Source organism: Phaseolus vulgaris, chromosome 3 (genome assembly GCF_000499845.2).
Source record: "Phaseolus vulgaris cultivar G19833 chromosome 3, P. vulgaris v2.0, whole genome shotgun sequence".
NCBI classification, from domain to species: Eukaryota; Viridiplantae; Streptophyta; class Magnoliopsida; order Fabales; family Fabaceae; genus Phaseolus; species Phaseolus vulgaris.
Window position 1 is genome coordinate 43286136 of NC_023757.2, and position 10493 is coordinate 43296628.

At 28.6% G+C, this 10493-nt stretch overlaps 1 protein-coding gene across 1 annotated transcript; it reads right to left on the reverse strand.

Moving 5' to 3' along the window:
• Window positions 1-3785: 3785 nt before the first annotated feature.
• Window positions 3786-7461, reverse strand: LOC137807937 (BTB/POZ and TAZ domain-containing protein 1-like). Its single transcript, XM_068608798.1, has 5 exons — window positions 7276-7461; window positions 7051-7184; window positions 6663-6966; window positions 6253-6572; window positions 3786-4103 (listed from the first exon to the last, which is right to left on the reverse strand). Exons 1-5 carry the CDS (start codon window positions 7390-7392, stop codon window positions 3923-3925), a joined length of 1056 nt encoding a protein of 351 aa, XP_068464899.1. The 5' UTR covers window positions 7393-7461; the 3' UTR covers window positions 3786-3922.
• Between the last annotated feature and the right edge of the window lie 3032 nt (window positions 7462-10493).

Genomic DNA, 10493 nt, shown 5'->3' on the forward strand with positions numbered 1-10493 from the left:
AAAGTTACATTTATAAGAAAATACAAAATACACAAAAAAATTATACTAATACCTTTTTTCTATTAAAACATGTTTTTTTTTTAATTTCTTATCCAACTTCATACCACACGTGTTACTTGTTAGCATCCCTCAAATTATTCTTTTGATCATATTATGTCAAGGGTGACAATACTTTAATATTCACCCAAGATACACTTGACATCTTGAAGAATAATACTTTAATAATATTTATTTTAATTTTTTAATTTAAAATTTTAATATATATTGTTATATTATTAAAGGGAATTGTTAAAGGAATATAATTTTTTTGAAAGAGTATGGAAGAAACATTTTTCTTAGTCAAAAGGTGCCGCATGCCTTGATATAAGGAGAAACGAAATAATTTCTTTCACACCTACAACTCAATACATATTAATATTTTAATTATTTATAATTTTTTAAATTTTAAAAATTATTTTAATATGTTATATAATTTTTTTATTACAAATATTAATATTTTTTTTAATGTAATGTGGAGAAGAGTGTCAAAATATCATCATCCATTATTTTATTATAATATAATATTTTATTAAAAAAATTAATTATAAAATAGATATATCTATTAAATAATAGTGTCAAATATGACTTTTTCTTTCTTTACTATTTGCTATATTTTGAATATATTAACTCGATTGGAGAAAACGAAATTGACTACATACATTCTAAATTTGACAGAAACAAAAGAAAATAAGATAAAAAAAAATATATTTAATTTAAACTGGGAATAAATAAATGAAAGAATCTATAAATTTTATTATTTTTATAAACTTTTTCCTTTCAATCAAATTAAACTTAATAGTATTATTTGTTTTTTCTTCTCTTATCTTTTTTTCTTTCCGTATTACAATATCGACGAACTTAACAAAACCGGAACGTGTCCTTCTGAGTACAATATTTCTTCTTTTGTTGTATGAAGTAAAATTAGTTGATATTCAAGTGATACAATGAATATGTAATTAATTAGTAATGTATATCTTCCCTTATTTATAATAAATATTTTTTACTTATATAAGTTTTAATTATATGTGTAATCAATCTTAAATTGATTAGTGTTTAATAGTGCGATTATTACTCTAATGCGTACTTAATCTAATGTCTGAAAATACTAAATGTGATTGATATCCTTTTAGTATTTACTATATTATTGTTTCATTTAACCATATTATATATCTTATATAGTAACAATTTTTATGTTAATATACTATATCTCACAATTTTAAAAAATTGATAAAAAGTTATTTCAGTAATTACTTTAGAAAGCTGCTAGAGAACATCTAAAATAGTCACTCAAAGTGAGTCAATGAACTTGAAAAAGCAAGAATATATGTGTTTGATTAAGAAGATAAATATAGGTAAAATTCAAATAAGTACAGTAAAATAGATAAAATAATATAAATTAAAATGTATATGTATTTAGTTGAAAAAACAATAGATAGTTTTAAAATAGATAAAAAAAAGTAATAAAATAAATCATACATTTTAAATTGGATGGATAGTTTCAACTGTACTAAATAAATTAGGATAATTCTGCATAAATATTTGAGGTTTGAGGCACATGAAACATCAACTCACCTCAAGACGCTTTGTCCCATTTTCCTACTATGTTGTTGATTTTGTTATTATCTTGACCATTGACAGCAACATCAATTATTTTTTATGTTTTGTTATTTTGTTTTGTTCCACAATTATAAATTTAGTGTGTTGAAATTTTTAATAAATTTTTTATTATATAACAGATTATTTTAATAATATTTTAATTTTGATAAGTTATTTATGAATTATATTTTAATAAATACTCACATGAGTTTGAACTATTTGAATTTAAAGTATATATGCTCATGCTAAATACTGAAATTATAATGATTAAATTTGTTTTTTATTCATATACTATAATATTAAATTAATTTTTGTATAACACAAATCATATTGTTATTTTATGATAGTTTGCTTGGGTTGAAATTGACACCTTTGTAGCCCTGCTTTCACTTTAACTCTCATCACGTACACCACTACCCCACATCTTACGACCCTCTGTGTACCTTACCCTTCTTTTTCCATAAACCCAAATCGCCACCAACATAGTACCCAAGTAGTGAATACTGTTCTTTCGGCGATGCCTCTCCATTGGAACTTCTGCACTTAACTTTGTCTGGGACAATGGTCACAGATTAAAGCAAATGTAGTGTTGCTTGGTCAATGGGTTCCTGAAAGACATCACTAACGCCTCAATAGCTTCCTTTTGCTTTACACGTGCCTATTTCATGCTACCAATGTCTTTCTTTACTTCCACATTTTGAGGACTCTAATCATCATTAACACTTTTCTGTTCTCTCTCTTTTATTCTACCTACTGTTTCTTCTTCTGCACCAATCATGCTGTCCCAACATATGTTTAACTTCCTCCAACCCTTCCAATAATCAATCATGTTAATCTTTAGCCTCCCTTTCATATTCAAAAGTAAAATTCATAAAAAAAAAGAAAGAAAAGGAGCAAACAAAACAAAACGTGAAAAAGAAATGTAGTTATTTATCTCTTTATTGTTTTAAATGTTAAAAAAGAAATCTAATTTTTGTGAATTTTGAGAGTTTATGTCATCTTTAATTAATTAATGCTATATATTTAATTTTATAACGAGATTTGAAATATTAATTAGATTTAGTTATATATAATGTGATGAAATTTATCTATTAAGTTGTATTTGTTTCCACGGTTATAGATAAATGGACTTGTGGGAGACATAGGTTGTGTGCGTGGAGATGAAAATATATAAAAGAGAGAAATTATGATTTTCACATTTTCGCTTACATGAGCGAAAAAAATAAGACCAAAATAATCCGAGTGTACATAGCTTTCAATGTGTTTTGATTTTCACATTCATGACTAACTATAGTGTTCATCAAAACTATGAAATGGTAATTAGTGGATAAAAAAGACTGCAAAAGAAAGAAATTATAATTAATTATATCTTAAGTATAATCGACTATACATAACATATAATCAGTTAATTTATAATATAATATAAATAATGTTAAAAATAAATTAAAATAATAATATTAAATATTAAATATATTTCTATAATAAATATACTTAATAATATTAATAAAAATAAATATAACTGTTTATAATAAAAAAAATATATTATATAATAATAATAAATAATAGTATAAATTATAATAAGAAAAAGTATATAAAAATAATATTATTAATAAAATTAAAAATAAATATTTAATTATTAATAATCATAGAGATTATTTAATTAACAAATCAACAAATGACTATTGTAATGTAGTAGAATTATTTTTTCAAAGTTGACGCATAATTAATTATGTTTTAAGCATAATATGTAATATGTTTTTTATTAATATGTGCAATATGCTTAATTATATTATGTATCAAAGATTCTTATAAATCTATTGCGAAGAAAGTTTAAAATATAAAAATTATTTCCTTTTAGGTTTTTTAATATTTTATTTTTTGTTGTTTAAACTTTGTCACGTCCTTTCTTATTTCAACTTTTTACGTTTGGGTTCAATCAAAAATTAAATAATTTATAGTTTCTAAGCTCAAAATTTTCAAAATAAATTACTTTAAAATAGTTACTAAATATTTTTTATGGTGATCAAAACAATTTATAAATTAATAAGTAGCCCATTCATCTTTTCAAATAGTTTGAAATCCAACACTAGCTTAGCGTGATAGCAAAATCTGATGAGAAATCCCAAATGTAACGTTCAGAGAAACAAAGGTTACTATTAAATCTAACATTTCCTTTAGTAAAGAGCCAGGTACAAGAAGTTCACACAGTCCAAAACCCTGCTTTACACAGAAGAGAAACTTCCCTATGAACAGGACAACACTGTCCTACAGTACATCACTATAATATTCATAGTAATTTAAAGCTTCTAATCCCGGGATTGTTTATTGTGCCTCCGATCTCCTCATCTCGCTTCCTCTTTGGAAGAGACAGGGAAGACAGGACTTTGGCTGAGGTCACCTTCCTCGCTAGAAGTTTCCATTTAGCATCGTCCTTTCTTTTCTCTTGCTGCATTTTCAATTGAAATTGCCTGTCACATTCACCCAAAACAGTAATGTTAGGAGTTACCCGAGAGTGAGACCGCTAAGGCACTGAGCTGTTTAGAAATAATAGATAAGACAATGCAATCATCACAAGATTAGAAGAAACTCAAGGAGATGACATGGACTTGGGGTGCACTACTAACTTAATAGCCGTTTTATTAGACAACTTCAACTTGATAAGAGCAATGCTATTTCATAAGATAAACATGACAATTTGAGGGTGTGATTAATGATGGTTGATCTGTAAAGCTAACAACAATTAATTGGATGAGTGAATGATAAATGTGAGTGGCTTGGTACTCTGTTTTTCTTTTTTATAATAAAGAAAGGGGGTGTAAAATTAATAATTCGATATCATATCACCAACCACAGATATTTTTTATAGGAGGGGGTCCCATCCTTGATGTATGTTTGTGATGATTTGACCTGTGATCCTTAATGGGAGTATGGAAATGGAAGGAAAATCTAATAACTTCACACCACGTTGGTATATTGATTTTATGAAATGTATTAGAGCCGTGTGTAGGACACCACTGGGAAGTAACTGGTGGTGGTGAAGACTGGCAGGCTGATAAAGGATGAATAGATGACAACTACGATGGACCTATGGAATAAAGACGCGACCCAGCCAAATACATATATCCCTGAAAAACATCAAGAACAGACCAGAAACACACCAAAAGCAATCATCGATGAACAGAAAGCAATTCACCATGGGATCGCAACTCCAATAATTAAGAAACTGGACAAGGGAATCACAACCGCATTATATTATTTCTCAACGAAAACGATTTGTGCTCCCCTTTGCTAAACAGTCTATTTCCTACAAGCCACACATCAATTTTCAAACTTATCATCATAATAATGTGGAACTTCTGCAGCGCAGCCCAAATCATGAATTCATCACACAAACTTCAAAAACCAACAAAACTAATTCTCAATCTTTGTAGATTGAGTCCACCTTCCTCTAATTAGTCTCAGCTCTATTCTCCGATCTATTATGAAATAATAAAACTAGTCCTGTAAAACTACTTTAGTGTGCATGGAACAAAAGTGTTTAGGACAACTCCAGTAATAGTAAATTACTCCTTAACATACATTAAAAATTTATAATGTGGATCTATTGTCCCGTTATTTTTAAGGGTAATACAAATTTTATTATAATATTTATTTATTTTATTTTAATATAATGTAATATTTATTGTAAAAAGTAGTTGTTAAGTAAAAGAAGGTGAAATAAGAAGTGCCAAAAAGATATTTTATTATTTTTAATCGATACATATTTTAAGTAATTGATATTATTTTCCTCTGTCCTGATCCAAAAACTTACATCAACAATTTCAATTTCATTTTAAACAATTCCCATACCAACTAACTGTTCTTCAGTGGAAAATTGCTTCAACAAACATTTTTTTTTCAATTTGTGTCTTGTTTTAAAAGATTTGTAAGGAAATTAATAAATATAATTTTTTAAACATGTAGAAATATTAAAAAAAATGAAAAATAAATAAATATATAAATAACACTACTACTGATAATAACAAACACCCCTTTAATTGTTAGCAAAATGAAAAGCGGAGAAATTTATACCGTGTGAAACCGGCAGGCGCACAACTCAATCAGAATATGAATTGAATAAGAAAAAAAATAAAAACTGGTTCTCAAACCCTATCTCAATTCCACGTTCAAATCTCTTATTCATCAAGACATCGTTTGTTTAGAGATAGTGAGAATAGAAAATTATATAAAAAAAAATTAAAGTAAATCTTTTACACAAAAAAAAAAAAAATTCTTACAGAAATATAACATGATGGAAACATTGTCTTCAAAAAATATAAGTGTTTCGTTATAAAATAGTAATGTTATAAACTTCCTTTTTCTGTCTCTTTTCGCCAGTAAAGAAAACCATTTATTTGGGGGAAAAACTACCTTTTGGTAAGAAAAAGGACCACAAGAAAAGTCTGGACCAATACTTTTTCTTCCCTTAAATCCCATGATTAAGAAAAGTCATAAAAGACCATAATTAAATATATATTAATTATATGTAAAATAATATACCTCGTGACTTGAATAATTTCTATATTGTATTCGCAAAGAAAACACGAGTGTAGAATTCAATTTCAAATTGGAAAGTACCTGCAGAAAGGAACCTTGCAGGAGAGATCTGTTTGGTGACAAACGTAGGAATGAAGTCGAAAGAGTTGCCACATCCGTTTGCAGCGGACGCAGCCACCGCCCATCTTCTTCTCGCACGTGGCAAAGTGGCGGATCAGAACCTGAAGCCCTTCACACGTGGAGAATTTGCCACAGGGCCTCCTCTCTTTCTTCACCTCCGCATCATGGGGTCCAACGTGCGTGCACCCCTCCGCGCATATGTGTTCCAGACACTCCATCGCCTCGCTCAGTTCCCCGTACAGACCCTGCTCCATCCTATACCTCCTCGATTTCTTCTTCCTCTGTCATCAACCACCACTTTTCATTCCCAATCCATAAATAACCAATTCACTAATTCATGAGATTTCAGAATTTGTTAATTAATCAATTACCGTTTCGTGTTCGTCGATGAAGCTGAGAATGTCGAGTTCGAGCCAGGGATCGTGTTTGACGAGGAACTTCCACCCCTCCGTTGCCTCCACCGCTTTGAAGTTATAGGTGAGGAGCTTCATGCAGCGGAGGTGGAGATCCGGTGCGTCGCAGAGGCGCGCGAGTTGCAGCACGTCCACCACGTTCTCTGTGGTCAAGCGCTGGGTCAAACCCTTGATGCATCTCTGTTTCAGCTGCGGCACCAGGTAGACGTGCGACAATGCGAGCAGGTGCATCCCGTACTTGTCCATCGCCTCCTCCGTGCACCTGCGGGGGGCATCTCCGTCATTTTACAGAATCCAATCGAATCAATATAGAAGATACTAATCTGTGCTTGTATATAGTAGTTACCTGGAGGAGTAGAGGAATCCGACGAAGGCGATGACGGCGTCGCAAGGGACGCCCTGGATTTGGATTATTTTCTCCGAACTCCGATGCTTACGTGGCCGATCGATGAAGTTCTCCAAAACCGGCGACACCGAAGCCTGTTCAGGATAAAAAAAAAAGGTGATTAAAACAGAGCAATGAGAAGAGAAAGTTGCAACAAGAGGGGAATATTAGAAATTGAAGACAAACCAGAACGGCAGCGTGGGCTGGAATGCGTGTTCCTTGGGAACAGTGTATGAAGACATCGGGTTCGGGTAAGACCCGGGTGGTTTGGTAGTTGGTGGATACGGTTGTTTTGGGAGCCATGGAAAGGAAGAGAAGAATGTGAGAAGAAAGGAATGTGGGAAGTTGGGGAAAAGAATGAAGCAGAGATGGGGGGATGAATGTGAAGTGTGTATATATATAGATGAAAAGTGAGAGGGATTAGGTAGGGGCTGACGCGGAAACATCTTGTGGGCAAGAGTGACGTGGCTCGTTGGTTTCTGATTTCTCTCACACGCGCCATTATTTTTCCACCGCCTACAGTTCCCACCAGTAAATAAAGCTGTCATTTGTTACCTTTCTTCTACTCTATCTGTCTCTCACACTCCTTCCAAGTTTCGTTTCTTACCTTATTCTATTATGCTCATATTTCCAAAACAAAAACATCCATTATGATCAATTCATCACTGTGATAAACAGAATCCAAACAACACTTTTAGTTAAGGAAGTAAACATACAGGAAAGAAAGAAAAACAAATAAGATTCTTTTTAAATTCTCTTACTGTTTAAAAACAGATACACCTCTAAAAATATATGATAAATACTTAAATATATTTTAATTTTTGTATATATTTGTATCCATGCTTTTATTTTATATTTTTTCTAAAAATTATTTATTTGTACAACGAACCATAAAATTGTTAAAAATGTAAAAAATGACAAAAGCATTTGTAAAATCTAATATTATAAACTGTCATGATTTTAAGAGCTTAAAATCAAGTTTAAAATTTTGATGAATAAAAATCCTTTTATATTTTTCACCTGTTTAGTTTTTATCCTGTTCTTTTTTTCTTTTCAAAGTTCATACGAAGACAGATATTTAACTTTTTATATATATATATATATATATATATATATATATATATATATATATATATATGTGTGTGTGTGTGTATTGTACATGGTCGTCACAGAATGCATGGTTGAGACATGCAAGGTCAAGCCAATCGAGCATGTCTCGAAAAGGTAGATTATCATATAAGGAAATTAAATGTCATAATTATTATCTACACAATATTTATCTAATACTTAAATTAACTCGGTAATTCATATTAACTAAGAGTCATTAACATAAAAGTTCATCTAACTCTATGGAAAAAACAAATATAAAAATTTAATAGCATTTGTTTTTCTTAACTATCAAGTACTGATTCGAGCGTAAAAAACCTTTAATAGGTATCCCGATTAAAACTAAAAGTCGAAAATCGAAACATATTAAATAACAAATCGAAGAGTCTAAAAAGTATTAATGACGTAAACAAAAAAACATTTCTAATCCTATACAAGAACAATAACATTTTTTTCCTTGCTTGCATGCATACCAAATAAATAAAAAATCCTTTTTTATAAATGAGTTGATAAAATTAAGTGTCGTGTCTAATGGGTTGGATAAAAAAAATACACTAGATAGAAATAATAAATATGAATAAAAATATAAAAAAATAAAAGTTAAAAGAGTATTCAAGAAAAAGTGAGTGGAGAGTAGTACAATGAATCAAACCATTTTCGAAAACATTTTCATTTTATTTATAATTTATTAAATAATTTCAATTATTTTTGTATTTATCAGCCAAGTTTTCTTAAATAAATTTTAATGAATAAAAAATAAAATATAAATAAATTATACATATATGTTGATTTTTATTTTGATAAAAAAATTATTTTTTAAAACTCAAGTTTCCTTAAATTCTCTTTTATGTTTGAAGAATAATTAAGATAATCTTGTAATTATAAGTTATTTGAAGAGTTAGCACAATGATGATTAAATTTAACTAATTATATTTTTAATCATGTAATTATGTAATTGGCTATTTTTTGTAAGGGGTTTCATTTCTTTTTTTTTATTATTTTCTTTGGGTATTTAGACATGGGAGATATTGTTGGTGTATAGTTTGATATTCGGATAGTCAACTATGATTGTATTTTATTAAAAATTTAGATATATAGAGATATACTTTGTTATTTGAAAATTATTAGAAAATTGACTTTAAATCTAACTTAACTTCACGAAATCAACTTGGTAATGTGGTAATGTGGTATTTGTATTTTATTTATATGTTATAATTTGGTTATATGTATAAATAGTGGAGGATCTCAAAGAAACACTCTCACATCGAAAACATTAAGTGTGAAAATAAAGCGAAACTAATTATGGGTGACACAGTTAACCTAATAACAAATTTTACTAATATATATTCATAAGTTTTGATATCATCTATGAGAGTGAATTGTAAATTTTAACTCAATCTAACAAAAACATTATTGGTAAGGTGAGGTTTGTGTCCCACTTGTAAATTATATTTTAGTCATATCTATGTGGGATCTTTAGAGGGAATCTAAGTATATATGAAAAATAATAATTTTTGAAACATGTAATAGATGACACTACAAATACATTAGTGAAACACTAAGAGGAAGTTCAAGCGATATGCATTCAAATATAATATGAATGTTCAAGCGAAAAAAATATAAAAATATATTTATTCTTTAAAGTTGTCCTATTTAAACAATATGATACTTTTTAAAGATAATTTTTTTTTCAATAATAAGAAGTAAAGTTGTTTAAACAATAATAATAGGATGATGATGATAATAATGTTAATATTTTTCATAATATGTTAATTTTTATATGTATGGTTGTACATGATTGATTGATGTATGAGATAATATTGTGTTTGAAATGATGATGTATGCAATTAATGTGATAACAATGTATTATAATCTTATAATAGGTATAGGTAAGTGACATATGTATGATATATTACCATTTATGAATGTAATACTTTATGTGTCTGTTTTAGTCGATGATTGTGTTGTTATCTATTAATGTTTAGTAAATATATTTAAAAAGTAAATTAAAGATAATAAATGTTAATAATGGTGTATTTCAGATGTGAACCAGTATGAAAATGAATACCAATGTCATATTTATGGTCTTAATTTCCTTATCATTGAGTGGATGTCTATCATATTTATAGTAATTCCGCGTGGATCTATATTTTTCGCTATTATTGTTTGAAGTTGTATATGTAAATTTGTCATAAATTACTATTAAAATATGTTTAACTTTATATTTAGCTCCAGGAGAAATGTTAGGAATAATAGTACAAAATATATAAATCTCGTTTCTAATCTTATCGCTTTCA

What these genes read in the sequence shown, in the direction of transcription:
- LOC137807937 (XM_068608798.1), bottom strand. Translation starts at nt 7,392, where the DNA reads ATGGCTCCCAAAACAACCGTATCCACCAACTACCAAACCACCCGGGTC. An exon ending in CAGCCCACGCTGCCGTTCTG is followed by an intron (nt 7,185 to 7,275) that starts GTTTGTCTTCAA and finishes TATCCTGAACAG; the next exon opens with GCTTCGGTGTCGCCGGTTTT. An exon ending in TGCAAGGTTCCTTTCTGCAG is followed by an intron (nt 4,104 to 6,252) that starts GTACTTTCCAAT and finishes TGAATGTGACAG; the next exon opens with GCAATTTCAATTGAAAATGC.